At 35.1% G+C, this 27,188-nt stretch overlaps 1 protein-coding gene across 1 annotated transcript in view; it reads left to right on the top strand.

The window, feature by feature from the left end:
• Positions 1 to 27,188, top strand: part of LOC120755011 (prolyl endopeptidase FAP-like) — a 37,242-nt gene that overhangs the window by 1,792 nt on the left and 8,262 nt on the right. Inside the window, exons 3-21 of the mRNA XM_058421326.1 lie at positions 4,876 to 4,971; positions 6,842 to 6,936; positions 7,044 to 7,118; positions 7,304 to 7,356; positions 8,239 to 8,311; positions 8,893 to 9,013; positions 9,510 to 9,664; positions 10,718 to 10,821; positions 11,157 to 11,292; positions 14,085 to 14,129; positions 15,823 to 15,927; positions 16,013 to 16,083; positions 16,674 to 16,727; positions 17,057 to 17,181; positions 18,390 to 18,437; positions 21,310 to 21,408; positions 22,126 to 22,195; positions 23,368 to 23,562; positions 25,851 to 25,905. Coding sequence (XP_058277309.1) covers positions 4,876 to 4,971; positions 6,842 to 6,936; positions 7,044 to 7,118; positions 7,304 to 7,356; positions 8,239 to 8,311; positions 8,893 to 9,013; positions 9,510 to 9,664; positions 10,718 to 10,821; positions 11,157 to 11,292; positions 14,085 to 14,129; positions 15,823 to 15,927; positions 16,013 to 16,083; positions 16,674 to 16,727; positions 17,057 to 17,181; positions 18,390 to 18,437; positions 21,310 to 21,408; positions 22,126 to 22,195; positions 23,368 to 23,562; positions 25,851 to 25,905 — 1,775 coding nt within the window. The remainder of the gene's footprint in view (positions 1 to 4,875; positions 4,972 to 6,841; positions 6,937 to 7,043; positions 7,119 to 7,303; positions 7,357 to 8,238; positions 8,312 to 8,892; positions 9,014 to 9,509; positions 9,665 to 10,717; positions 10,822 to 11,156; positions 11,293 to 14,084; positions 14,130 to 15,822; positions 15,928 to 16,012; positions 16,084 to 16,673; positions 16,728 to 17,056; positions 17,182 to 18,389; positions 18,438 to 21,309; positions 21,409 to 22,125; positions 22,196 to 23,367; positions 23,563 to 25,850; positions 25,906 to 27,188) is intronic.

Raw genomic sequence — 27,188 nt, 5'->3', positions numbered from 1 at the left:
ACCTCAGGTTTGACTTTTACTGTCAATAGTGGGGTGCCAGATTTTTGGTCCAGCTAGGCATGGTCAAATCTGAGCTTTCACTACGAAGTAAATGCATGGTATCAAGTCAGACTTAATCCCATCAGATCTGCATTTTTTGACAGGGAAGGCAGAATATTTTTATGAGATTTAAATTTAAAAAATAGTAGTGAAGGAACAAAGAGGTTGGACACCAAGGATCAGTATGGCAGCCTGAAGAAGTTGATAAAGATGATGGAAGGTACTGTAGGAAAAAGTGAATGTGTTTTTTTCCCCTCTCCAGTTGTCACATGCAGCTCACTGGCCTCTTCAGTACCTCAGCAATTATGGAGAACACTTGTCTTCTCTCTTGGAATAGTGACTCGATAACCAGCCATACCAAGCATCATCTTTAGATCCAGTAGGATGATGAAGAAACTATCTTACTTCACTGGATGCTTTTGGGAGGAGCATTTTAGGCAATTGAAGAACACACCATTATGCCCAACACACTTATGTTGGATGTGTCAGATTATTCTCAGTTGGAACTGCGAGTGCTGCAGTTACCTGCTCAAATGCCTTAACCTTTTTGAATTCTAAGTAGTCTACTGATAAGTTGTAAATAGAATAAATATAAATTGATTTTGCAATTACAAATTTTGCAAGCTGAAGACAGACACTAAATGGCTACACAGCTGGAATGTTGTTTGTACATTCTGGCTTTACCACTGCTCAACTGAAAGAATGTGGCAATCTAGAAAGACAATTAATTGCATATGAGAAATGTATAGACACAGACCAAATAAATTTCTGCTTAAGTAATCTGCAAAGAAAAATGGAAGAAGCATTTAGTTCTGGTCTTGTCTGCTAAGTTTCTAGTCATTTCATGTTCTTCAGACTTCTCAAAATGTGATAGGTGGTTTTGATTTACACATGCAAGTGTATAAAAATGTCAAAAATTCTCAAAAGTTTACTAGAAAATAATTTTTGAGAGCATATTAAGAGGGAAATACTTGTTGTCCTTGGTCTTCAGCAGAAAAAGGATTTGTTTCGTCTACCTACTCTGTGAAGAGAGCTTACTAGCACTTAATACGAGGCTCAGAACTGCACCCCTAGGCAGCACAGAATCTGAAAAACATGAAAACTAAAACTTAAGGCATCACTTCCAGTTATTAGACAATTTCTGTGGGGCTCAGGAGAGCAAGATGGACAATCTCAGTATAGCAAATGGCATTCATGCCTAAGAAATCACTGACCATTTTTTAACACATCTCTGAGTTAGGAATGCGTGGTGGGATTTACCTGACAGGGATAACCTAGCTATGATACCACAACTCCAAATGGTTCAGAAAGGAGCTTTTCACTTGTACAATGGTGTACCTAGTCCTGTTCTTCTGCAGCATCAACAAGAAAGAAAATAGCTGTCTGCAGTTGAGAAGCAATACTAGAACCATAGGCAGAGTTACAAATAACTGTATATATTGCTTAGGCTTCAAATTAATCTCTTCTGCTATTTTTAATGAATGTCCAAAGTTGCGTCTGTCAGAGTTTCTGTTCCATGTCTACTCTTGGCCTAGGTCTGATGCCCAATCCCTGTTTCTCTGATGTCACAGATGATAGGGCTTACTGCTCAGCTGCAAAATGGTGAGCAGCCAGTTTCTTAGGAAGAGGTTGTGTTCTCTGCAGCCCCCCAGCCAAATCCAAAAGGGGAAAATCACATTCAGTTGATGTGAGTTGATGCTGAGTGTGACCAAAGTTCTGGAGCAGGGTCAGGAGTATTGGAATTAATTTCTGATGTTAAACTGAGTTTTGTGTTTCCTCATGTTGGAGGAGCTTATGCTTCAGCTATTCAGCATCAGCCCACAGAGATGGGAATGAAAATTCTAGTCCAGAAGCAGACAATAATACCATGCTAACCAGTTTTTCCTTTGGCATGTCCTCTACTTGACGTTTAGCAGTGGCTGCTAAATAAAATACTTATAAAAATACATATGTGTATATATAGCTACATATAAAAAATACCATATACAGAAGCAACAATACCTTCTGATATTATGTATGCTTACTGTAATTTGGCAAGACTAGACACAGTTTACAAGGATGCACATTAGAACATGTTGTGGAATAAGCTGTAAGCCAGGAGAGCTTTGAAATATAAAGGGTTGTGTTGGTTTACCCATATCCAGTCTTTGAAATTGAATAATCCTGGTAATACAAACAGAATTTCACAGTGATGGAGTGATGTGCATAAAGCTAATCTGAGTTTAGTATAACTGCAAGTTTTACTTTCTGTGTTTTATTAAGTTCTCTCATGACAGTGAACTGAAAGGTAAAGGAGAAACTATCTGCATAAAGCCAATAATAATTATTAAATATTTACAGACTTGTATTTATACAATTATACATGTAAGTCCAATACATGCAAATGCATGAGCGAGTAATTATCATCATTGAATATATAAAGCAAGTTACACTGTGAAGCAAAATAACCAATTCAGTTCACAGAGAAATGCAGAACTGTACCCTGTAAATGAGTGGAAATTGACCAGAAAAGAATAAATATGAGGCAGAGGGGTGGTAAAGGGAAGTGAGCAAAGCTGAAATTTAGTAAGCTTTCATTTCTGTGGTTGGCTCTACTGTTTGCCTCCTTTTCATCCCTGGGCATTTTTTTCATCCTCATTTCCCAGAGAAACAAACCACAATGAAAGAATTTGCCAAGCCTGCTGTCTGTAGAGTGCTGCAGATACGTGAAGTGCTTTTCATGTTAGTGTCTGGTATGTGAGCAGAGATTTCAAGTACTGTTATTGAACAAGTCTCTAGTTACAGAAGAAAGAATAAGCAGCAATTGTGGGAAACAATTGAAGATGCTGTTGCTATCTTCTGTTACCTAAAAACAAGCACTCAAAATTGTAAGTACTCAAGTGAGAAATAGTTGTGTTCAATTTTTTTGCAATATAGTGGTAGAAGTTCAGATCTTAGTGGGCACATTTTGAAAATCAGTAGTCATAATCAATCCTCAAGGAATATTAAGTATGTAAGGGCGAAAGAGCTAACACAGGGAAGGTTTAAATTAGAGCTGTGAAAATTAGACCAGTGATGAGAAGTTTGTGATATTGCTTGTCTCTTACAATGAGAGAAGGAACCCGGTAATTTTACCAGATTAAGGTATCAAAAAGGACTGCAAATTTTAAGCTTTCTCTACAAACAACCTTGGAAATAGATCTTGATTTCTTTTGCTAATAAGCTTTTTCTCTTGGAGAATTTTAACTGAGAGAGATATAAGTAATCATCATTCAACATAACTAGAACTGAATTCTTCGGAATTATCTTCTGCGCATTTTCTTTTTCAGTCTGCCATCTTCTATGTTTTTCATTACTGTATCAAAGATCTGTAATATGTAGTCATAGTATTAGCAAGAGGGATTAACTTCTTATTGAACTTCTTGGGATATTTTCTGGACATATTGCTAGCTCAGAGTTTATACAGAGAGGTTTCTGGATTGGCATTCAGTTTTATTCCTTGTGACAGCTTTCTTCTGCATTAGTGCAGACAAGGCATGTGTCAACAGTCAACCTGACATGTGTATTCTACAGTAAGTAATAGTCACTTAGCAGAAGAAAATATGTATTATCATTACAAAGTACCATAGAAGGCAATATGAAGAAACATTTCTCAAGAGGTCAGTGTGATCTTAACAGAGAGGGCAACTAATGAGCAAGTGATGGAGCATGATATGAAACCTGAGAGCAACGAGTCATCTTGATTATCTGACTGTCATCTGAGAGCTCTGAAGGATAAAACAGGGGAAGCGGCAAAGATCTACTAAGCTGCAGTGTGACATCTGTACTACCTCTGAAAACCCTGGCAGAAGTCCCTTGGATTTGAAAGGAGAAGGCATAGTGTCCAGAATGCCTAGACCTGAAAGCTGCCATTATTATGCTGTTGAACTTTAAAAATTGGCCTTAATCAGAAAAGTTCATGTGTCTTTTGAGGATTAAGTATTTTGATTACTCTCACTCTTGTGAATTGCATAGGTTCTACACAGGAACTGCACAGCATAATCCTCTTCTTGTCCAGTTGATTTGACCTTGAATTTTCTTAAATTGCCTTAGCTTAAGTTGTTTAGCTTTGGGAAAAAATATAGCCAGACAAGAGCCAGAAAACCAGTCTCCATTTCTTGCATTATTTTAATACAGTTATCTGACCTGTTTAGAAATCAAATATTTGAGTACCTGTCTTCTTTAGAGATTCATTGATAATTTTCTTTTGCAGCATTAAATAAAAAGTTCAAGTGTGGGTTCATTCATTCATTACTTGTCGGCATTATTTTTACCTGCATTCCTTCATCGATGTGTTTCATGTGACTACTAAGAAATATACGTGGATGGTGATTATTTTGCAAGCCATCTTCTAACAATGATCAATGAGCCATATACAAAATTTGGAAGTAAGGGTTTGTAGGCACATCCTGTTGTTTGACAATATGAACATGTGAACATCTTGACTAAAATAGTTGCCCCTACAAGTTCATGAAACCCATGCTTTCAAAAAAAAAAAAAAAAAAGCCACCAAACAACCTTTAATCTGTCATTTGTGTGGAAAAGGCTTATTAGGACTCGTCTAAGTGAATAAATTCTTGAAATAAATTAGTTTGTCTAGTTACTTTTGCGTTCCCAAAGATGAGTCTTTCAGAGGCTAAAGGACTTTATCAGAACAGTAACAGAGAACTTTCCCTTCTGCTGCACCTATGATTTGCATATCTCAAGGACTATGGTATCCTCACTATTCCATGGCACTAAATACAGAAAAAAGAAAACTCTGGACTAATAATTTTTTTCCCTCTTTTCATTAACAGAAACTTTTTATCTTATTCTTAGTTGTCAACACAGATGATGGTCCCAGAGCTCTTACATTGGAGGATTATCTGAATGGAAACTTCCAATATAAAACATTTTTTCCATACTGGGTGTCAGGTAAATAAAACCTTTTCTCAAACATAGATAAGCCTTTCTAATATGTATTTCCACGCTGCTTAACAGAGACTGAAAAATACATTTTCCTTCCAGCTTTGCTTTGAATGAATGCAAACCATGAAATTAAACAATGCGTTAGTCAAAACTTATGGTTGAAATTTACTGTTCTGTCAGACTTTCTAGAAAATCCAGGTATATGATGTTTCAACAGACATGTCTGAGTCAAGTAGATACTGTAATTTTACAGAAGCCTTCAATGTTTTATTTCTTTTACTGTCATATTCATTGCAGCAAGTGAAAGAAATTTGTCAATGTGTCAGTCATTCCTTAAGCAATCTCCTTTTCATGCTTTTCATGGCACTTTTTCACTTTCCACTTGTAATGATTGAGGTAGTCTGTCTTACAGGCCCTGTTCTTTGTTTTCAGTAATACTGGGCTCTGCAATGAGGCCAGCTGTTCTAATTTTATTTAAGGAAGTGCTGAAACTGCTAAAACTCCTGAGTTCCAGGATATTGCATAGAAAATAAAGTTGAATTTCCAGTTTCCTTAAGGTGGAGACATGAAGTCAATTGCTACTGATATAAATGTGTCTGTGCGTGGCTGAAGTGCTGTGCTTGTTATCATTGAATTGCACAGCACGGGAGGACTGCAGCTAGCCTGGATTACATTCTAGCACACACACTACTCCCATCTCTGCGCTGCCTCAAACACTGTTCTCTGCCAGCAGCAAGAAGCACAGTGCCCATTCACACGGACTCTCACCAAGCTAGTTTTAGCCCACAGATTTAGAACTCAAGTAAAGCCTTATACAGCATTGCTTGCAGTAGTTCAATTTTATTATAACAGTTTGGAGTACGTTGTTATCAATTGTATAATTTAAAAATGAGATCACTGTTCGTTAGAATTCTGTCTATAGGTCTGAAGAATGTAGGCAGCATATCACCTAAACCTAATATTCTTCTTGTCTCTTTATAGCTTTCTCACTTAGACTTATCTTTGCTTTTAACAGTCACAAAACTCACACAAAAGTCATGCCATAGATTCCATAGATAGTCATGCCTACAGCATTCCATATGTCTACTTCTCTTCTGAAACAAGGAGTTAAAATTGTATATCTCATCCTAAGGGTGATTTTAAACACAAATACTGTAACACAAATCACACAAGAGTGCTCAGAAGATCCAAGGGTGATCTAATTTCCTAAAAATGAACATCTTCATAATGTTTCATGTTGCTTTTTAACTTTTAGTCTTGTTTTCTAGCTACACCAAATATGTAATTCTTTCTCTCTGTTTATAGCAGTGAAAATAATAACCTGAAACTACTATTCTGATCTTCATTTTCTATCAAACTATAGCCCAGATCTTGAGAACAGGCAGGGTTAAATTCCATTTTCAATGAAGCCCACTTACCCTCATTTTGTAGCACTTTTGTAAGGGCAGAGTCATGCAGTGTCAGTTGCATGGTACTGCTGTTGTCTGCAGAATATACAAATGAGAATATTCTGGTAAAATGATAAGTAAAGATGTTTTCTTTAAAACATTTACATTTTGATATTGATTTTTCTAATGGGTCTGTCATTGGCATTTTTGATCTGACATTGATGAGAATAAAATCTGGCATTTACTTGTAAAGTAAATAGTTGATCCTCTGTGCAGTGTATAGTCTCGAGAATGTAGTCAAAGAACCCTGAAGACAGTTTATTCATAACTGTACCTCAGCATCATTAGAAGAAAAACATTTTTTATGTAGATGCCAAAAGATATTTGCTTAAAACCTATTCTTTGAAAGAGGTGTGAGTTTGTTGATAAACAAAATTTTCTCTAGTATCTTCTGCGAAGGTAACAGACATTTTATCTTGTTTATAAAGATAATGAATATCTTCATCAGTCTGCAGAAGATGACATTATTCTTTACAATGTTGAAATTAATTACGCAACCACCATCATGAGAAACAGCACAATGGTATGTACCTTTTTAATTAATAAAAAGGCAGAAAAGTGCAGTCGTATTTCAAGTTACAGTTTAAAAGTGAGTGAGATTAGAATCTAATTTACTTCTTAATTTTTCAGAAACAAGTTAATGCTTCAAATTATGTGATGTCAGCAGACCATTATTTCATAGCTCTGGAAAGCAATTATTCCAAGGTAGTTATTTTAATATACTTCTTAATGTAATGTTTAATTTTATTTAGTGTCTTGTTGATTGTGTTTACCATAGATAACTGTTTCTTGGTACTTTCTTGAGAAAGGAGTAGGCTGTGTCAGATGATTATTTGTAATTAGATTATCTTTTTCAAGACTAATAATACTCTCTTGCATCATTTATGCAGCTGTGGAGATACTCTTATACGGCATCGTATCACATTTATGATCTCATATATGGGTAAGGCCTGGTATTTCCTACAGAGAGCTGTGGTGAATACACTGTAGTGATGTGCTTGCAAGCATTCACTCTAAAACTGTAGCAATGTGACTACCAACTTGCTTTGCTTTTGCCTAGATCTCACAGGTTACATGTTTGCTTGAGAAAAAAAAATGTTCTATAGGAAGAATCATACATTCTTTTCATCTGGATTGATTTCTATTTCATGCTCTAAAACTTTCACTACTCAATATTCTCTTTTGTCTCCATCCTCTTCTACTAATTCATTATTTTCATCACTGATCTAATCGTCAGCTTTTCTAAAACTTGTAGCAGCCCATCCCGCGTTCCTCAAAGGTCTGTAGCTCCTCCTATGACATTTGGTCTCTTTCCCAAGATTGCCCAAACCACTTCCCTTTCCACCCAAATCCAGTGGAGGCCATCTGCCTCTGCAGTCACCTTTTTGTGCTGTGAGAAGCAGTGTGACCAAATGCTTCTTAGTTCTGAGCAACAGGGGCTGCACTGTGCTGCACTGTTCTTGGGAAACTGTTGGCTCAAGGTGACAGGAAGAAGTTGCTGCAAGCTAATGTGAGTAGAGAGGTGCTGCATGTGAGTTAGGATCCTCAGCAAGTGACTGGAGGTATTTGTGCAGCATTTGGAAAGAGATAAGGCTGGCTCCTTAGGCTGCTGAGTAGGTTTTCAGAGGAGTAATTTTAAGTCTTTGCCAGTACTGGTGCACACTGTCGTGTTAACTGCATGTCTCTGACTGCCTTAATTGCCTGCATTGCTTGAGAAACAATAAGCAGTTAGAAAATAGCTTTATTACTTTTATATTAATGTACAGTATAATGATCCATTTGCACTAAGCACAAAAAGCCATCTCAACTTCTTTCCTTTTTTTAGTGGTTTTGTAACAGAAAATCAACTTCCACATAAAATTCAGTATATATCCTGGTCACCCGTTGGACACAAATTGGTTAGTAAAGATAATTAAGTGCTAGAATTAATTTGCTTGGTATGGCTAAAAGACATTTATCTGCCTTTGGTTTTTATTTTATTAGGTCATATTTTTGACAGGCCTGTCTTTATTCATTTTGATTATAAGAAATAATGACAAAGAAAACAGTTTTAACTTGTTCAGATTTTACTGTCTGTGTCTCAATAGAATAATCCAATTATATGTTTCAGTTTTCTCACCAGTCTCTATCCAGAATTGACCAATATAATTTTATATAAGATTAAATGCAGTTTCGAGGCCTGAAAACCAATTGGTTTCCCATTGATGCTGTTTAACACATGAATTTAAAATGAAGATTTACAGATGCAATATTTAAAGTCTGTTCTAAAATTTTTAGTGAACATTGAATTTGGCCTGTAATGTATAATTTATTTGCTGGGATACCAACTCTTGCAGAATTTACAAGGGCTATCAGTGTACCATTTCCCATTTTGTATGCATTAGGTCTTGCTAGGGTAATGTAGGAGTATTGGCTGCAGAAGATGTTTCTCTAATCCTGTTATTGCCTGTACTCTTAAGAAAAACTTTCTTGTCTTTAGATATATGTATACCAGAATAATATCTATTTGAAACCAAGTCCTAGAGAGGCACCAATTAAAATAACTAGTGATGGAAAACAGAATGAAATATTTAATGGGATTCCTGACTGGGTCTATGAAGGTAAGTAAATCTTGAAGGGCAACAACAATTGCTTTATTGAGATTGATGCCAGTTTTCACAATCCATTTTAAAATATCTGTGATGATACTCTTTTTTTAAGCCCTAAGGATTACTTCTTTTCCATATTGGATTTGTTGTACAATGTATGAATTTTGTATTAATAACATATAATGAAAATTCAGAGTCTTTGTTACTGAAACTGTATCAAAACTCAACAAAGTTGTCTTCCTTCTGATGCAAAGGCAGAGGCTGGGAATTAAGATTTAAAGTTCAATTTTTATTAAAACTGGCACTTCAGTGCATCCAGAAAAAATGTAAAAACATGCACACAGGAAAATCCCAAGTGAGTTAAGTGGGATCTGTGTGCATGTTTTGAGATGTTTGATGTTATTTATTTAGTGTAACTGTGTTTATGTGTCTAGATGGCTGAGTAGAGTGCTAAAATAGATTGGAAGGTAGATTACAGTTATAAAGTTGTTGGTTGTTTTTCCCTCAGAGGAGATGCTAGCAACAAAATATGCGCTGTGGTGGTCTCCAAGTGGAAGATATTTAGCATATGTACAATTTAATGATTCTGACATACCAGTTATTGAATATTCGTATTTTGGTGAGGACCAGTATCCTAGAAAAATAACTATCCCATACCCAAAGGTATGTTTTATCATTCTTTTGATTTCCTTTCTGTTGAGAAATGAGTTATGACAATGAGAAAATTAGCTGTGCTTAATTTCTTAAGCATTACCGTCGTTAAATCCATTGTGACTTAAATGAAAGAAAACAAGCTTAGTCAAAGTTCTGAAACGCTGTAGGTACATGCAAAATGTTAAACACAATATCAGTGAAATAAATGGAATTACTCATTTCAGTAAAAAGCATGTGCAAAAGTGTATGCTTGCATTGTCAAGCCTTTAATATTTTTCAATTCAGTTTACTTATTCTGATGTGTAAACTATGCAGGTGTTATTTTTCATTATAGTAAATAAATTATAAGACTAAATTATTTTTTATTTTTAAAAATAAAGGCTATGGCAGCTTCACTTTATTTGCACACTTCATAGTGCTTTTTGATCCCAAGGGGCTTTGGATTTTAATTGCTTTCAAGTGCCAGATCTAAGGCAAGAAGATTTTGGGTTGGCATTTCTTCAGCATGTGTTAGAGAGCTCTCCTGACTCTTAGCATGTTCATATGACTGCAAGGGATCATGTTAATGTATCTTAAGAATTTGCTCACCTGTCAGCTGTGTCACAGTTCTAAAGTAATACATAATGTGTGTGGTTTAGACCACACATGGAGAAGAATTAAAAAACTGATAACGTACGCAGTGAAGAAGCAACCGTGAAATCTGTTTAAGCAACCATTTCCCAGCTGGAATGTGAAACAGCACTTGCAATAATGTGAATAAACTGGAGTTTTATGCTGAAATCAGGGTAATGTGTGCTGCAAACAGGACAATGCACCAAGCACGTTTTCTGTAGAGGAAGGCACTAGACTCAAAGGTTTTCTTTATATATGAAATGATACAAAATTAAGTATGTACTAGTGCTGTGGTGTCACTCTGAGATCTTATAAGACCATTTGCTCTGTTTTACTCAAATGAATTCATATTTTGTAACCTGTCTACTTTCCTGCAAAAAGTGCTTTAATTTTCCTCAATCTGAATTATTCAGAGCCTGGTTTTAATAACCTAAAACATTTTCTTTGAAGGCTGGAGCTAAAAATCCTACTGTTAAAGTGTTTATTGTAGACACTATTAACCCTGAAGCATTTGGGCCTAAGGAGGTGTCAGTTCCTGCAATCATAGCATCCAGGTAGTGTGCCCTCAATATGTCTTTTCTTGTTTAAAACAAAAAAGGTTTTGTCTATTTGTTTAAGTGCTTGAACCTCTATGTTGTACTTTTTCTAGCAGTGTACTGCCATATTAAACTCCTAGAAGGATCAGAAGCTAATTAGAAATATTGTATTTTTATTTTGGCTGTCCATATGATACATTGGTACAAAGGATAAAAAAGTTCCCTAAAACAGTGGAAGCTTTGCTGTTGTTTTTCAGAGAGCAATGTGGGGAATGCAATCTGTAGCAATGCTTCTATACTCCTGTTCCTTAATAACCACCATTTCTTCCTTTGTGTTTTTTTTTATATTTTAGTGATCACTATTTTACTTGGCTTACTTGGGTAACAGATACTCGAATCTGTGTGCAGTGGCTGAAGAGAATACAGAATTTTTCAGTCTTAGCTATTTGTGACTTCAAAGAGCATTTAAATACTTGGGACTGTCCAGAGGTAATGAAGTTGGAACTATAAATCCAAAATTACTGAAATTAGCATTTTTTTAATCCCTGCCATAATTATATTTTACTGTGTTTTATCAAAGTAATCTTTTACTAGTAGTGATACCTGTTTCAGAATTTTAATTGCTGGAAGAGGGGTTAAAAATATTAATTACTCCAGGAAATAAAATCACCACATTTTTTCTTTGTGAAGCTTAAATAACAACTAAACAACAACCACCGCCCCCAGAAAAATGCTATTGAGATACTTTCAGTAATGTTGTTTATTTCCTTCTTGTGTTAGCATCTTTAAAATGGACCCATATAGGATCTGTATTTTTTTTTAAGAAAATTGTATTATGCCATCCTGAAATTCCGTACTAAGTCTGACTAAATCACATCCTTTTAGATTAATGTTAGACTATTTGAAAGAACATACACATTAATAGTAAGGCAGGTTTTCTGGAAGAATAAATTCTTCTGTTTTATCAAATCATACAGTTCTAGACAGTAGGCAAGTTTTCAGAGGCACAATCAGATCTGAAAACTTCAGGCTAATTGCAACAGTTACTGTTAATGCTTTAGTAAGCTGGGGAAGAAGAGAGTGGTCTGCTGAACAGAACAGAGCTTTGTAAAACCTGAAAAGTGTACACACAGATAAATTCATATAGATCCTGACAAAAAGACAACCCTGAATTACAGTAACTAGCACAAAGATCTCATTTGTCTTTCAGTATTGGTGCTTTTGGCTTGTCTTGTTCTTAGGGTCCGTGGTACACAAACCCTATTAAAACTAACATTAGATGAAACCTTGAAGTAATGGGAAATAAAAAGCAAGAATGTTTATAAAGGCATTCTGCGATAAATTATAAATTCAGAGTTTATTGGCACAGCCTTTTCAAGCTGAAAATAATTTTTACTCCTCTTTAACTTGAAAATTGTTGCTAATTTAAAGGGAATTTAAGGTCCTGTTATTTCAAAAACATTGTCATTGAAGTAGTATTCCACAGAGAAATATTGTAATTTGTTAGGAAAAAAAATATTTAATTCAGCATTTGCTATATTTCCTGAGTAATTGTTCCACTTTATAAGTACATTAACAGTGAATCTCCACCTTGCCTCCAAGTAAGCTATATTTTAATAATTGCGTATTTTAATGGAAAGGAAAAAAATATATAAGGTTTCTAGTATTCTACCACTATCCACTGAAGTACTTTAACACAATCTTAACTTTTAGCACATAACCAGTTTTATTTACTTCAATAGATCTGTTTGTGTGTTTAAAATTAAGCATGTGCTTAATTGCTTTGCTGGAACCAGACCAGACCAGACCAATTAACATCTTTCAGGACTGTGTTCATGATCCTTGTTTAATTGCATTTCTCCGTGAAACCTTATTTATGGAGTCACTACTGACGTTTCTATAATTCTATATTTATACAGTGATACAATGCTTTTATCACATTAAAGTTTGCACAAATGGCCAATCGAAGGAGTGTGAACAGATGGAACTGCTGCATTAGCTCTATTTGCCGTTAGAAAGTATATCTGAACATTTCCTTTGGCAAAAATAGTTCTCTTGTTGAATTCAGATTGCATCGAGTCTCTAATGTACAATAAACGTGCTATGTTTTATGTATTTGAAAATAAGAACAAAACATAATCTACAATATATTCCTAAAGTGTAGATTCATGAGAAATGTTCACATGTTCAACTCGTTCTCATGTGACTAGACCACAAAAACCAATGTGAGCAGTGCAACTATTCATATGAGTAAAAGATAGGCCTGTTATGTGAAACTGGGACCACTCAAATGAGAGAAGTTAAATATATCCCTAATGTACTATGTCATCAAGATCTGAGTCTTAATTTAAAGAAAGGAAAATAATGTTAGGATGCAGATATAAAACAATACATCCTATTTTTATTATCTTAAAATGAAATAAAATCCATCTTTTCAGTTAGTAGCTCAATAGAGCCCTTGCAAAGTACTAAATAGTCTTCTAAGGGGAAAGGACTTGCAGCTTTTCCTCAAGTCACTTTGTAGGGGTTAAATTAGAAGGGAGAATTTGTGATTTTAAATAGTAATGAGATTATGTTGAGGATAAGAAATACAAACCATATTCCTTAGAAAGCAAATTTGTTAAATTGAGTTCAGACTTTGAAGAAATACTGTATTGAATGAACAGTATAAAGAAACACATAGATTGAATGCAGATTTTTAAAATATATCACTAGAAACTTTACAAGCACTATATAAGCACAAATGTAAAAGCTCCTTTAGCTGCATTTAGCTTCATCATTCATGCTCAGTATAAGTCTGTTTCCAAATCAGCTTTAAGAGCAAGGATCTTCTAAATTGATATTCCTAGTCTCAGGATGCCTAGTAGTCACATCATCCACTCTAAATCAACATCACAGCTCTGAAATCGAAGAAAATATAAACCAGCTGAAAATCTAAACCAAAATTTTAGTATTAATATTCCTGATATTATTTTACTTGGGAGTTTTGCCAAAACATTAATGAGATTAAGTAGTTGTTCATTCTTGTTTTCAGTGAAAAGGTTGCATAATTGCTTTAAATTTTATTTAGGTCTGATGACAGCTGTTAAAAACAATAATTTAATTAATGTAATGACCTTAATACAGAAATATTATTTATTTAGACAACCTCCAACTCCCTGAATCTTCATAGCAGATATTCTAAAACTCTCTTTTACAGGCAGCTACTGATTTATTTGAAGATTTTGAATCTCCATAAACTCAATCTTCTTAAAGAGTGTACACTTGCTTTTGTTTTTCAGAATCAACAGCACGTAGAAGAGAGTCAAACAGGATGGGCAGGCGGAGTAGGTTTTCTTGTTGAACTCTGTTTTAATTTAATTAAAAGCTTCAGCTTCATGCATCTTCCCATCAGTGTTTTCAAACATGAAGCACCCTTCTGAGATGTACAGCACTGCTTAGACTTGTTGCACTGTAGGACTGAGACTTTTAATGCTGTGCTAGGCATTGTATCTGGCTACTTGCTTTCTAAATTTAAAAACCTATTTCTGTCCCGACCAACTGACTAGACAGGAAAGTTGGTCGAGACAGAAATTAATGACGGCGTGAAAGTAATGAAAAGAGGTAGATTTATAGTGCAGTGAAATCTCTAGAAGTATTCTGGAGCCTAAAAATAGATGTAAAATTCCTCTGGTGTCATGAGGGCAAGGGATAAAATGGGCTACCACAGTATCTTAAGAACAAAACCTGTCCACTCAGAACAGTTTTAATGCCAGGTGCTGCACATCTTCAGCTAGGGGAGTACCTTCAAGGTGGAATGGCAGGCAGTACTTCTCTGGAGTTCTCTTTGCAAAATATGTTTTCTCTGCCTAGTAAACCTAGACAACCATATACCTTTGGAAACTTGCAGTAAAAACAAACCTGCAAGGAAATAGTAAGAGCATGAGATCAGTATTTTCACTCATATAGTCCAACAGCAATTATGTAGTGTTGCTTATATTTACTTTCAGGCAGAGGAAGTTAACAGAATCAAGTGTGTGAACCTCACACTGCCTGAATATCCTGCAGTGGACTTAACAATGAGCTTCAATTTTCACTGCACTGTCCCTAAAGAGATGTTTTAATGTGATGATCATATATATTTACAAGGATTAGTTATTTTACTTTGTCCTTTTCTCTTTTTTTTTTTTTTTTTTTTTTTTTTTTTGACACTTCATTTGAGGTTCTGATGACAGATTTTTGTTAGAGCTAAAGAATTTGCACACATACATAAATCCCAGCTTTTGCGTCTATGGGTTTTCAAGTATTAGGAATCACAAAAAATCTCCAGGAGAATTTAACTTGTGGTCACAAGTCCTAGTTGAGCTTGAGTTAATATTATTCAAAAGTTATTCTCGCTCAGGGATTTTTGACTATGTTTGACATACTTGCAGGTCATTCCTATGTCTTCATGTTTTGAAAGCAAAACTTACAGTTGCAGTAATTCAACCTTGATTGACAGTTTTAGTAAGGAAGCGATTGTTTGAAAGGAAGTAAAAGTTGAATGATCATATCTGGAATAATCAGTTCTTTAAAATTAGTGGAATACTACGGGAAACTTCAGGTATCTATTTCTTTGATGCTATGCTTGCTCAGTGAAACAGCCAAACTTTGAGGTCCACAGAATATTCAGTCTGGCACCATTCATGAACATTAGCTTTATTCAGAAACTTACTTGTTAAAAATCATTTCTGCCTGTTTTTAAATAACTAAAGAAAGGTCATTCAAAGAATATACAAATTATTCCACTTACAAGTAGAGAGCTCACAGTTGTGATGTTCTTGAGGTTTCTATATTATCAGTTTAAGAAATCTCAAATGACAGAAATTGTAACGTGTGATCATGGGGAGATGGAATATCACAGGTACAAACTTGTGCAAAGTTGTTTGTCCCATTTGAATTGATTAAATAGTCTTGTTACTTTTAGCATGTGTAGTATAGTCTGCTAAACAGCTTGGACAGTCTCATATTTCATCTACTGTTTTTCTTCCATTGTTTCAGTTCTTTGTTTCTGCACCATATTTTACATCAGACAGCAGGTCATACTACAAAATTTTTAGTGACAAAAATGGTTATAAGCATATTCATTACATCAATGGCTCTGTGGTAAGTCAAACAAAGTGTTCTACCTTGATCCACTGTCCAAAAAGAATTCTGCAATATTCAGTAACTTAAATGTCTCACTACACAGGAGAATGCAATCCAAGTTACAAGTGGAGAATGGGAGGCAATATACATTTTCAGAGTAACAAATGATGCAATGTAAGTGTCATGAAGAAAAAAGGTTGTATTGTCAGTAAAAGCAGCACTTAATCATTGGAACACCATTTGTTGACTCATCAGATTATAATTACGTGTAAATTGTTTTTTATCTAAATACATCCACAACAAATTTGTATGCTAAGGCAATGCATAGGTTTGTAAATATGATTTACTTATGAAAGATTCTTTGCAAATTGACTTCAATTTTCTATTTATTTTTATCACCCATCTTGGAGAGGCTTATTTAAAAACATTTAATCATGTGGTTACCCCTCACACAATTTTCAGTTACTTGTCTTTTTATGATCTCTCATTCAGCTTACTGTATACACAGAAACAGCTTACATAATTGGAGAGATTAGCTCATGAGAATTAATATGGAACTCCTGTTTGTATGGCTTATGTGTCACCTAATCATGGTCTGAGCAAAGATTTATTAAGATGAAAGGTATATAAGCTTAACTACTCTTCCATCACATGCAGAAATCTCAAAAAGTCTAAATTAACTTCCAAGACGGCTTTTCATCTTGATGCTCATTCATAGGTCATCACTTTATGGATTATTTATTAACATATAAATGAATTTGCAGTTTCTATTCAAGCAATGAATTTGAAGGCTATCCAGGAAGAAGGAATATTTACAAGTAAGTGTTATCAACATTATCTTAATGATAGAAGGTTAATAGAAGATGTCTGGATTTGTCAATAAAGCAATTTCATTTCAAGATGTTTAATGTGTAATTTCACAAACTATTTTAGCTAAATCTTAACCACTGATTCTATCTGGCAGTTGAGGAGAAATGACATCTAATATTTAAATATACTCTTGGGAAAAAATTAATAAAAAGACCAAGCATTTATTTTTAAATTAACTGTTCTGAAGGTACAGGGCCTGCATTCAAGAATATGAGACAGACATATGTAAAGTTAATTTTAGCAAAATAACCATTGCTTTATTTGATTTTTCTCTTAGAATCAACATTGGAAGTAAACCTATGAGAAAACAATGCATTACTTGCAATTTAAGAAAAGAGAGATGCCAGTATTATACAGCAAGATTCAGTGAACGCTCTAAGTATTATGCCTTGATCTGTTATGGTATGTATGCATGGGGGCAAACATATAATCTGTTGTTCTTTAAAATTCATCAGCACTGTACTTAATATTGATTATCCCAAATGATTTTTGCATGACTCACAAAAATTTCACAATAACCAGGAAATATTTCCAGAAAGATACTTCCCATGTTCAAAAATTTTGTGAAGATGTTTCAATAAATACAGATATATTCAGGATTTTCTTAGTTTTTCAACAAAAAGCTGGGGTTTTGAGAATTAAAACCAAATTTGTGTATGTCCTCCATGCCACAAAACAGTTTTTAATCCAGCTCATGAGAGCCATGTTTTTTCTTGCAGCAGCCAGAGTAGGATTTAGAAATATATACTGTTTTCCAGTTTATGTCATCAAAGTTAGCTATGAGAAACGACTTTACTGTGTTTCCCATTTGAAATTATTAAGACCCGTGTCAGCCATAAATGTTGGCTATTTAGCACCTGAGAACATTTTTAATAACTGATCTAAGAAAATTCAGCTCCAGATACGTGATCATTGAATCCGCATGCAAGACACAAGTATTAAATGAAGTCTTAGCTCTTTTCTAATAAATTCAGAGATTTCAGTGATCTGAGGTTTCATCCACTGCTGTACTCAGAAAACAGTGACATCACAATCTAAAAAAAAGAGAAAGAGTATCCAAGGTTTTCCTTTTGTTTACTTCTTGTAAGATTTACTGTTGTGATTCTGCACCGACTGATCAGCTGAAAATTTCCTTACAACTTCTGTTGAGCAGAGAACCAAATGTAGCAAATAACAACACCTTTCAATCATTCTTGCACAAAATAGTCAGTAAGGTCATCACCATGTGAAAGGCACTCACCTTCACAAATACGATGAGACATGTTCTCAGAAGAATGTTTCACATTGGTAATTCTGCATTCACCTTATGTAATCACATCTCAGGTATTAACTAGATGTCACTTCGTCTTGACGGAGGAAGTGTTAGTAGATTTAAAGTTGCTTCTATTACGTTTGCTAAGCAATGCCTGTATATATGCAAGTCTTTGTACACACAGTACCTTATGTATTGCAGCAGGGACTAGTGAGTTATACAGCAGAGAAGATTCAGATTTCTGCAGCAAATCTGAGCTCTTTAACTCCTGTCCATTATCAATGTTAATGTAATACACACTGCATCACCAAATTCCAGCTTCGAACTGTAAACTGACTTTTTATCATTCTTATGACAGGTCCCGGGATTCCCATTTCTACTCTTTTTGAGAACCGTGGTGATAGAGGTACCGCAAGTATCCTGCCTGTTTCTGAGCAATTGGTATACTCCTTTACCTCTAATCCAGATCAAGGTCTTCTAATGCAATATTTAGGATTGTGATCAAGAAGCCTTTCACCTTGTTTGGTATTTAAATAACTGGTGTCTGTCTAGATGTGTTCATTAGTAAAATCCAAACATGAATGAACACAGAGATGCGTTTATCTCAGTTCCTGAGTCCAGCACTTTTATAGCACCCTGCTGTTTTTCCTGTTTACACATTGTAGATAAAATGAACATGGGCAGCTCTTTGTCTATGAAATTTTGAGTCAAACTTTGTAGAAAGCATTATTGTGATTTCCAGAATATTCATTTTCACATTTAGATGAACACACTTTTTTTCATGAGGCAACACTACATTATACAAAACACAATAGTGTATTATTTAGAGTTTACAGTTTGACATATTGTACTAATTAGAATTTGGATCAATGACTTCCTTTTCAGCCATCAGTAGAGATGTCAGAGAAGAGCAGAAGCTCTTTCAGATGATAAGTTCAAATAACTACTTCAGACAAAGTGTAATTACTGATACAAAGTATGATCTTCAGCAAAGAACATTCAGAGCCCTTAATCTTTAAGTAGCCTGTTAGTGAAGAGTCTTTGCAACCAAGCCAAGCAGGAATTTTCTAACTATGAAAACAGTAATTGTTCTGCAGTGAATCTTCTCTCTCTGTTCCGTGCTTTTTTCTTAAAAGTTCTTCTCCAACTTTAAGCCTTCAGTTCCTGGAATGTTATGAAAACTAGCATGGTTCTGTGTAAACTTCAGTGATTTGGCATTCCCTTCCTTCCCGAGTAATCAGTGGAAATGAGCTGGTAGTTGTAATGGTCCTTACAGTTCAGCCTGCATTGATGACGCACTTTTAACTGAGTGTCGTCTGACCGAAAGAGACACAAAAACATAAGGAAGACAAATGCTGCAATATTGTTACACTGACTTAATCCATGATGATTCTGTAGAAGTCAGTGAATTGCAACATCATGTTATTTAGACTCCAATATTAGATGGTACATCTTATTTTATAACCACTTAAAATTTTTTGCAAATGGAAAAGATAGGTTAACGTGTCTACTGCAGTTATGGTACAGAAACTGTATTAGTTTCTATACCATAACTGAAATAGTATTTCTTTTGCAGAAGGTTTAAATAGATTTAAAGGTTTAAATACATTGCATGCATGGATTTTTTTTTTTTTTTTTTTTTTTTACATATTTAATCCATTGTTATAGCTCTCTGTTTTTTCCTGATTCACTGTTATCTTTTATGTAAAGGACCCCTACTATCTTATCAAACTATGCATTGTTTGAAATGCAACAAAGCGCCCAACTGCAGTTATGTGTTTCTTAACCTCTCTGCAGCAAAGAACAATTTCCTGTAATGGATTTTCACCACTGGATTCATCATGCCTCCCTCTTCTGTGCTGTTATTCTCAGGAATAAAAACAAAATCAGGCTTCTGACTTCTTCATTACCTTTTTTGAATTAATTTTCCTTCAGTTCCTTGCTTTCATAATCTCTTCTGTGGTGCAAAACTATTTTTAGTAAATCCATTTTCATTGCAGTTGGCAGCATTTTGAAACTATATCACCCATAAATTTTAGTAGGAGACAGTTAAACTGACACAGATCAGTTTGGAAGTTCCTTCCAGGATGCCTACAATTCAGTTGTGGTGATGGGGAAGTTTCAGGAGTTTTGAGGGGAAGGATGAAAAAGGGTTCAGCTGAGTTTGCATGAGCATCCAAAGTCAGAATGATCTTTCAGCCATAAAAAAACCCACTTGAATCTGCAAGACTTGTCAAGAGTACTTTGAAAGAACAAATCCCAGTATTATATTTCTGGCATGTCCTAAGCACTACCTAGCTCAATATAGGTTGAGAGAAGAATACTTCCTGTACTTTTTTGAACATTTCCAGAAGCAAGGAGGAGGGAAAGGTAAAGGAAAAAAGGAAAATCTCTTGCAGTTTCAAAAGGTTCTTTCTGAAAGTGAAGCTAAAAGTCATAGATTTCCATTATGTTTCCAATATTCTTCATCCCACACTACTCATGGAAAAACACGTAAATAAACAAGACCCAATGGATTCATAATATATAGTTCTGCAGTCTGTCCTGTAAATTAATTAAATTTTAAACAGTAATTTTTAAATTATGTTACTGTAAGTTTGGTCTAAAACAAGTAAAACAATAAATGTTAGTACTGTTCAGATTTTAAAAAATAATTTAAAAAAAAAAAAAGGTTTATTAAGTGAGGAGTAATAAGGACAGTGGGATGGTAAGTCTGGTGTCTTTGACTAGGAACGTATCGTACAGTGGTTGAGTGAAGGTTTGCCCATAAGCCCTTGAGAAATTCAGTTTCCTGCATTACCCAGAAACAAGCCATTCCCTGAGGATCATGTGCTTGACCACACTGCACAAGGGTCTCGGAGGTTAAATGATGTTAGTCTCATAAGCAAGAGAGGGGATACAGGAGATACAGGACTGTGTTTTGCACAATGTCATGAATTTTGCATTTCTAGCTCCCCCATTTTACAAAACTGGGATGAGGGATCTGCAGGAGAAAGCTGTTTCTTCTTAACATGCGGGACTCTAACACTTGGAGGCAACATGTGAAATGATTTGCATTGCAAAATGTACATCCTATAAAAATCTGCAATACCAGTGCTTTTCTTTCATTTAGCTATGTGATCAAGCCCAATTAGAAGTGCCTGAGTGGATTTCATTACTCTGCTTGTAAAATTCACAGATTTCCTTTCTGTTCTAATAACACAAAGTAAAGGAGTCTTAATTACTGAAGAGAAATTAACAGTAAATCAGTTAATAATTCAGGCATTTCTTTTACTTAGAGCTCAGAGTATTGGAAGACAATTGGGAATTGCAGTCTGCTTTGCAAGAGATCAGACTGCCGAAAGAAGAAATTAATAAGCTTGAAGTGGATGGTATAAGTAAGAATTACATGTATTATTGTACTTTTTATTCTTACCATTTTAATATTTTGCCTTAATTTTGTTATAGTAAATATTGTCTTTCTGTAGAACAAAGTTGTTAGCCTGTCAGATTGGGAAGAAAAGGCCTTTTTCTGCCCTGTTCAATAACAGCTAATTTGTCTACGCCTCAGGGTATCTCTCAGTAAAATAGTGGTTAAAATGCGTTTGTTTCACAACACAAGTTTTTAAAAAATCTTTAATTCTATTGGTAAAGAGTTTAAATATTGTATAAAAACAATATAATATGGTGTTAATAAAATGGGAAATGTAAACTGCTGTTCTCATGTTACACATTATATTGACTTGCTTGCACTTTTCTTTTCAGTAATGACTTACCAATAGTATCCCATGGTAATAAATCAAAGTTTCCAAAACTAATATCTGATAATCTTAAAAAGGTTCTGCTTTTCTACGCACCTGGAAAAACTGAGAACCTAGACTTCTGTGAAGTAATCATTTAATGCATAGCTAAATTAAAGTAAATGTGGGTTTCTTCAAAGCTGTTCTTCAACATCTCAATATAAACAGTTAATTGCATCAGTTCTGTGATTCACAGTTCGTGCATTGTGTACTATGTGCTGATTCATGTTCATACACTGTTACACCAGACTCTGGATTATGCCTAGAGGAGTTGTTTCAACCATTAAGAACTTAATTTTCATTTGTCTTTTCTAGCTTTGTGGTATAAAATGCTACTACCTCCACAGTTCGATAGATCCAAGAAGTACCCTCTGCTTATTCAGGTGTATGTAGCTCTTCCTTCCTTTGAATGTTGTTGTTTTGTTAGAGAACATACTTTTTCTAATTTAACAAAACCTGGGACATTTGCAACATTTTATAAAGCAAAAGCAAAACTACTTAGCTCTGTTTCATTTATTGTGTTTTTTTCAATATATTTCTGGAATAGAAATTCATCCCAATGGAGATTGATAAGGATTTTAATGTTAATCTTAGCATAATAAGGATTACTGTCTCAGAGGAAGAGAAAAGCTAAAATCCTGTGGGCTACTCCTTGTAGATCTTAGCTCTTTTGCTGCTTCTGTTTATCATGAGACAGTCTGAAAGTACTGATTGCAGCTTTGCTAATATGAAAAAATACAAGAGCCTGCTTCATTTTTTTAAGAAGAAAAGAAAACTAAGCCATGTGGACTTGCTTGTTAAGAGCTTTTGACATAATTTATTGCAGGCAGAAAAGGCAATAAAAATTGAGGTGGTAAAAGAAAAAAAATGCAGAAAGGAGAGCTGAATGGGTGTAATAAACTTCACATCATTTTTTATTAACCAGTGGTGATCCAAAGGTCCAAGAATGCGAAGTATGTTTGAAGTTTAGAGCAGAAGAGTTCTGTCCTTGAGGTCAAGTGTGTAATTTGCATTAGGCCATTCTCATGGGGAGTGCCTCTGTATCGCTCAGCTATGTGGGGTGTGTTCTGCCCACAGCTCCAACAGCATGATATTCCCTACTGAAACAAATAAGGTCTGGGGATAGCAAAAAGTGGAAGGAGCTGTATTTCTTTTTCTCGTTTTCTTTGGCATTACTGACAACATGTGGAAATCAAATGCAAAAAAGCAGAACCCAAAAAGGGCTGTTACTCCTAAGAAATTTGGAAAGAGCAAAGAATTGAATCTTTGAGGGATGGCTCTTCCAAGGATTCCCCTTAGGACAAGCAGGTGATACTGCACCACTTAATCTGAGCTGAAACTAATAATTTGCCTTAGGAATAAGACCTAAATGATTAAAATGGATTTTAGATAGCAAAATCTGATAAAAAACATGAAAATAGTAGTTCTCTGAACCAGTCATGTAGCAAAATACATGTGGAGAAAATGTTATCAGTACCAATAGCTATAGTCCAATGTCCAGTAACCATTTATAAATTTGCAAGTATGAGTTGAAAATGTGTGACTTTTCATCCTCAGGTATGGAGGACCTTGCAGTCAGAATGTAAAGGAAACCTTTAGCATTAGCTGGATAACCTATCTTGCAAGCAAAGAGGGAATTATTGTTGCCCTGGTGGATGGCAGAGGGACAGCTTATCAAGGTGACAAGATTTTGCATGCAGTATATCGAAGACTTGGAGTCTATGAAGTTGAGGACCAAATCTCAGCAGTTAAGTAAGTAGATTAGCTCCCTGTATAGCTGTTGTATTTGCATGAGTAGTAGTAGTAAGGTGAAAGAAATACTGAATTCTCAGCTTTTCTTCTGAACACTTGAGGTCTCCAGGATATAAGACAAAAACACTTTTAAAAATAAAATATTTGATGCTTGATGTCAGTGAGGTTTTCTCTGGTATATTAAGTCCACATTTGGACCACACCACTTGCACTGCATTAGAGTCATAAGAGGCTTCATTCCTAAACCTAAAGAAATACAATTGTCAGTGGTGAGAGGTACACCAAATATCCATTTCTCTGAAGTTATTTCCTATAGGGCTACCCTACCTGTGACCATAGAGATTAGCCAGAGATCCATGGAGATTTGCCTCACTGATTACCTAAAGGTCAAATGAGAAGTTGGTAGAGAAACTGAACCTGACACAAATGTTCTACAGGCCAATGAGTCACAAACTTGGATTCTGTGATGTTGTAGGATAGTTAAGAACAACAGAAGGTACCTGAGGTCCCCTGGTAAGTGTTCCCCAACAGCTGCTCCTGTGCATGAAAACACATGAATTGTTCCAAGGGAAACCAATTCCCTATGTGGAGGTTTTGGAAGTGAAAGCTGAAGATTGCTAAGAAAGTTTGTCTTGTCAATTTTACAGATTCAGTAGCACTGCTAAAGTGAGAATTTGAAGAAGTGTTAGTTTGAACCCCACAGAGATGAGTGCAAGGCAGGAATTTAGCCTAGCCTTTGTTGTAGAATTTGGCCCATCAGAGTATGGATAGATTTCCAGGTGCAACACTAAATACCCTATTTCCTCCAGACTCAACCAAGATACTTGAGTTTCTTAGCTAGAAATTGGATGTTGCAACACAGATTTTCAAGGCTTTCTCTGCTTGTTTAAGAGCACTGCCTGTATTTACAAGTGTGTGTGAGAAGGATATGTTACTTCCTCTTCCTGCTTTGTGATAATTCATTTCCTCTTCAATGTTATAAATATAACTGCACCATTATCATTTCCAGTGATAAATCAAAAGAATAACTGTATATCATGTCAAGTTTTTCTGTTATTCTACTATTTTATTTTCTATCTTGAAACTTTTATCACAAGAATGCTTCTATATAATTCTGAATTGTCACTCAGACATAGAATATCAGAGGGAACGTAAACTGATTCTGCAGTTGCAAAATCTGCTGAAATAGGCCATTAAAAGATGACCTCAGACTCCACACTACACTTTCCCAGTTTTCTGTCAGCGCCTAGACTAAATTTTTGTTCAGTTAAACGCAGTGCATTCCATCTTCCTGATCTAACACATGGATTAAGATCCATGATTTTTAGAGAGCCTCTCTACTCTAGTGGGAAGTTCCTGGAGGGGCTTTTACTGTAGGTGGAGCCCCTGGGATTAAGACAGTAATATAACAAAGCTGAGTAATTTTTTGGCTTTTCTGACTCTGTCCCACCCGGATAGAATCCCACATTTTGGGTGTTGTCAATTCACTTGGGTTTGTCCTAGTAAATAAGGCTACTATGTGTCGTGATGTGTATCTGAACCTATTGTGTTTATCTGTCACTCTAAACCCTTTGAGGGGTCTTTTGCCTCATCCTCTTTTCTCTGCTGTTGCTAGGACATCTTTAGAAATACAGTCTGCACACTCTGATTCAGTATATTTGTAGGAGACCTAACATTTATGGTTCTCTTTGACCTATTTGATTCTTGAGAGCAAAAGAAGTTTTGCACCTTTTACACATTTCAAGCTTATTACCTACTTGGAGTGTTAGTAGATGGTTCCTTCATTATTATTTTGTATTAAAGTATCCACCAGAGCTTTTTCTTTTCAGGCACATAAAACAAAAGCTTTTTTTCTCCAGGGAATCCCTAATCTCCTCAGAAGTCGATACTGTTCCTCTTGAGAAATCAAAGTATTAACTCACCATGACATCAGAATGTTGAGTATCTTGCATGATAAAGTCTGAATGTTAATGGTAATCCAGCACCTTTGACACTAAAGCAGTGAAAATGATCCTCATCCACTGGAACAAAAATTACTATGATGGAAGTATTAATTTCAGTATTTTTTTATTCTTTCAGGAAAAATTCTGCCTATTCCCTTTCAAAACCTATTGATTGAATAGCTGATGTTTTGTAGAAATCAGGCATGCTATGTTGATTGTCAGTTTGCTCAAATTGGTGAGATATGTGGAAAAAAAGTGAAAGAAAAACTATTTTTTGCTAATTTGTCATTGTACTAGCCATTTTTTCCAATAATGCATTTATTGCTTTGATTTTATTTTCCACAGAAAATTTATAGAAATGGGCTTTATTGATGAGAAGCGAATAGCAATATGGGGCTGGGTAAGTGATTGGAGGTTTTACATCTTTAAATAATCCTACAGTATGATTTTTTAAAAAAAAAAAATTCTTCCTGGCTCTGTCTTAAATATGTATAAAATTTCTTCTGCAAATGTGTGATGGTATTGCCAAAGGGGATGGTTCGTGCTGGTACGTATATACATGCAATTGCAACAGTTCAAGCTCCCCAAAATGAATCTTTGGCATCTCAAGATGGAATTTTGAAAAGCTCATGTCTAATACATTGTTTGTACTGGAAGTTAAGCCAAATTACATTTTATTTGGCTTTACTTTTAACTTAGGGACTTACTGGCCTGGTGTCAAAATTCAAGTATTGTCCTTTCTGATCTGATACTAAAATAGTGAAAAAAGTCCTATGACTATCTCTCAGCAGAAACTTTGACCCCTGCATCATCCTGAATCACTGTGTACTTGGCTGGCTTTGCAATGGTCACCAGGGATGAATCTAGGTCTGAGGGGTTTACAACACTGACAGCTTCACCAAGACAAAGAAAAAATGGACAGTATGGGAGACGTTCCAATTTATTAGCCAGTTTATTTTTCATCCTTGCTTTTTTCATGTATTTCTCTTTGTAATGCTCCCAGAACCTTTAATAGCCAGATGTATTGCCTGATGTTAGCACATGAGCAGAATTGCTAAAATCTATCTATGAAGCTTCTATCAACCAATATTTAAGTTACTTTGGTATAGGTACTACTGTTACACCAGAATAAAATGGATACCATATGGTGAAATTAAGTGACACAGACACTTAGAAGTGAATAATTCTAAAGTGACATTAAGTAATTTAAGGCCTCAAGAAAGTATTTTCTTTTTTTAAATCACATAATATTTTATTTCACCACAGTGTTTCCTGAACCAAGTAAGAGCTTGGACACATTGTATTCCAGTAGTAGATATAATATTACAATAAAGGCACAACTGGCAAACCTATTAGTCTTTTTTCCATTTCCAATTTATTATGCCATTTCCCAGTCTGTAAGCTTTGAAAGGAGTTGAAAGATGTTGCTTATTTATAGGCTGCAGCTTGGTGAGTGTGGATGAACTCGTGCTCAGACTCATCAAACTTTTCAAGATGGCAAAAGCTCTTAAATAACCACTAAAGTAATTTGGATTGTGAACTCTCTCTCTTGGCCTGTTACTGTGAATATATTTAGCTGCACAATCCTAATGCCTTACTTTTTAGCCTTGTGGATTGATTTTTTGAAAGATCAAATGAGTAAATCAGATGAGTTGGAAAAATTATATGAATTACTGTTTCTAC

Source organism: Hirundo rustica, chromosome 7, assembly GCF_015227805.2.
Source record: "Hirundo rustica isolate bHirRus1 chromosome 7, bHirRus1.pri.v3, whole genome shotgun sequence".
NCBI classification, from domain to species: Eukaryota; Metazoa; Chordata; class Aves; order Passeriformes; family Hirundinidae; genus Hirundo; species Hirundo rustica.
This window is presented reverse-complemented; position numbering and strand designations above follow the sequence as displayed.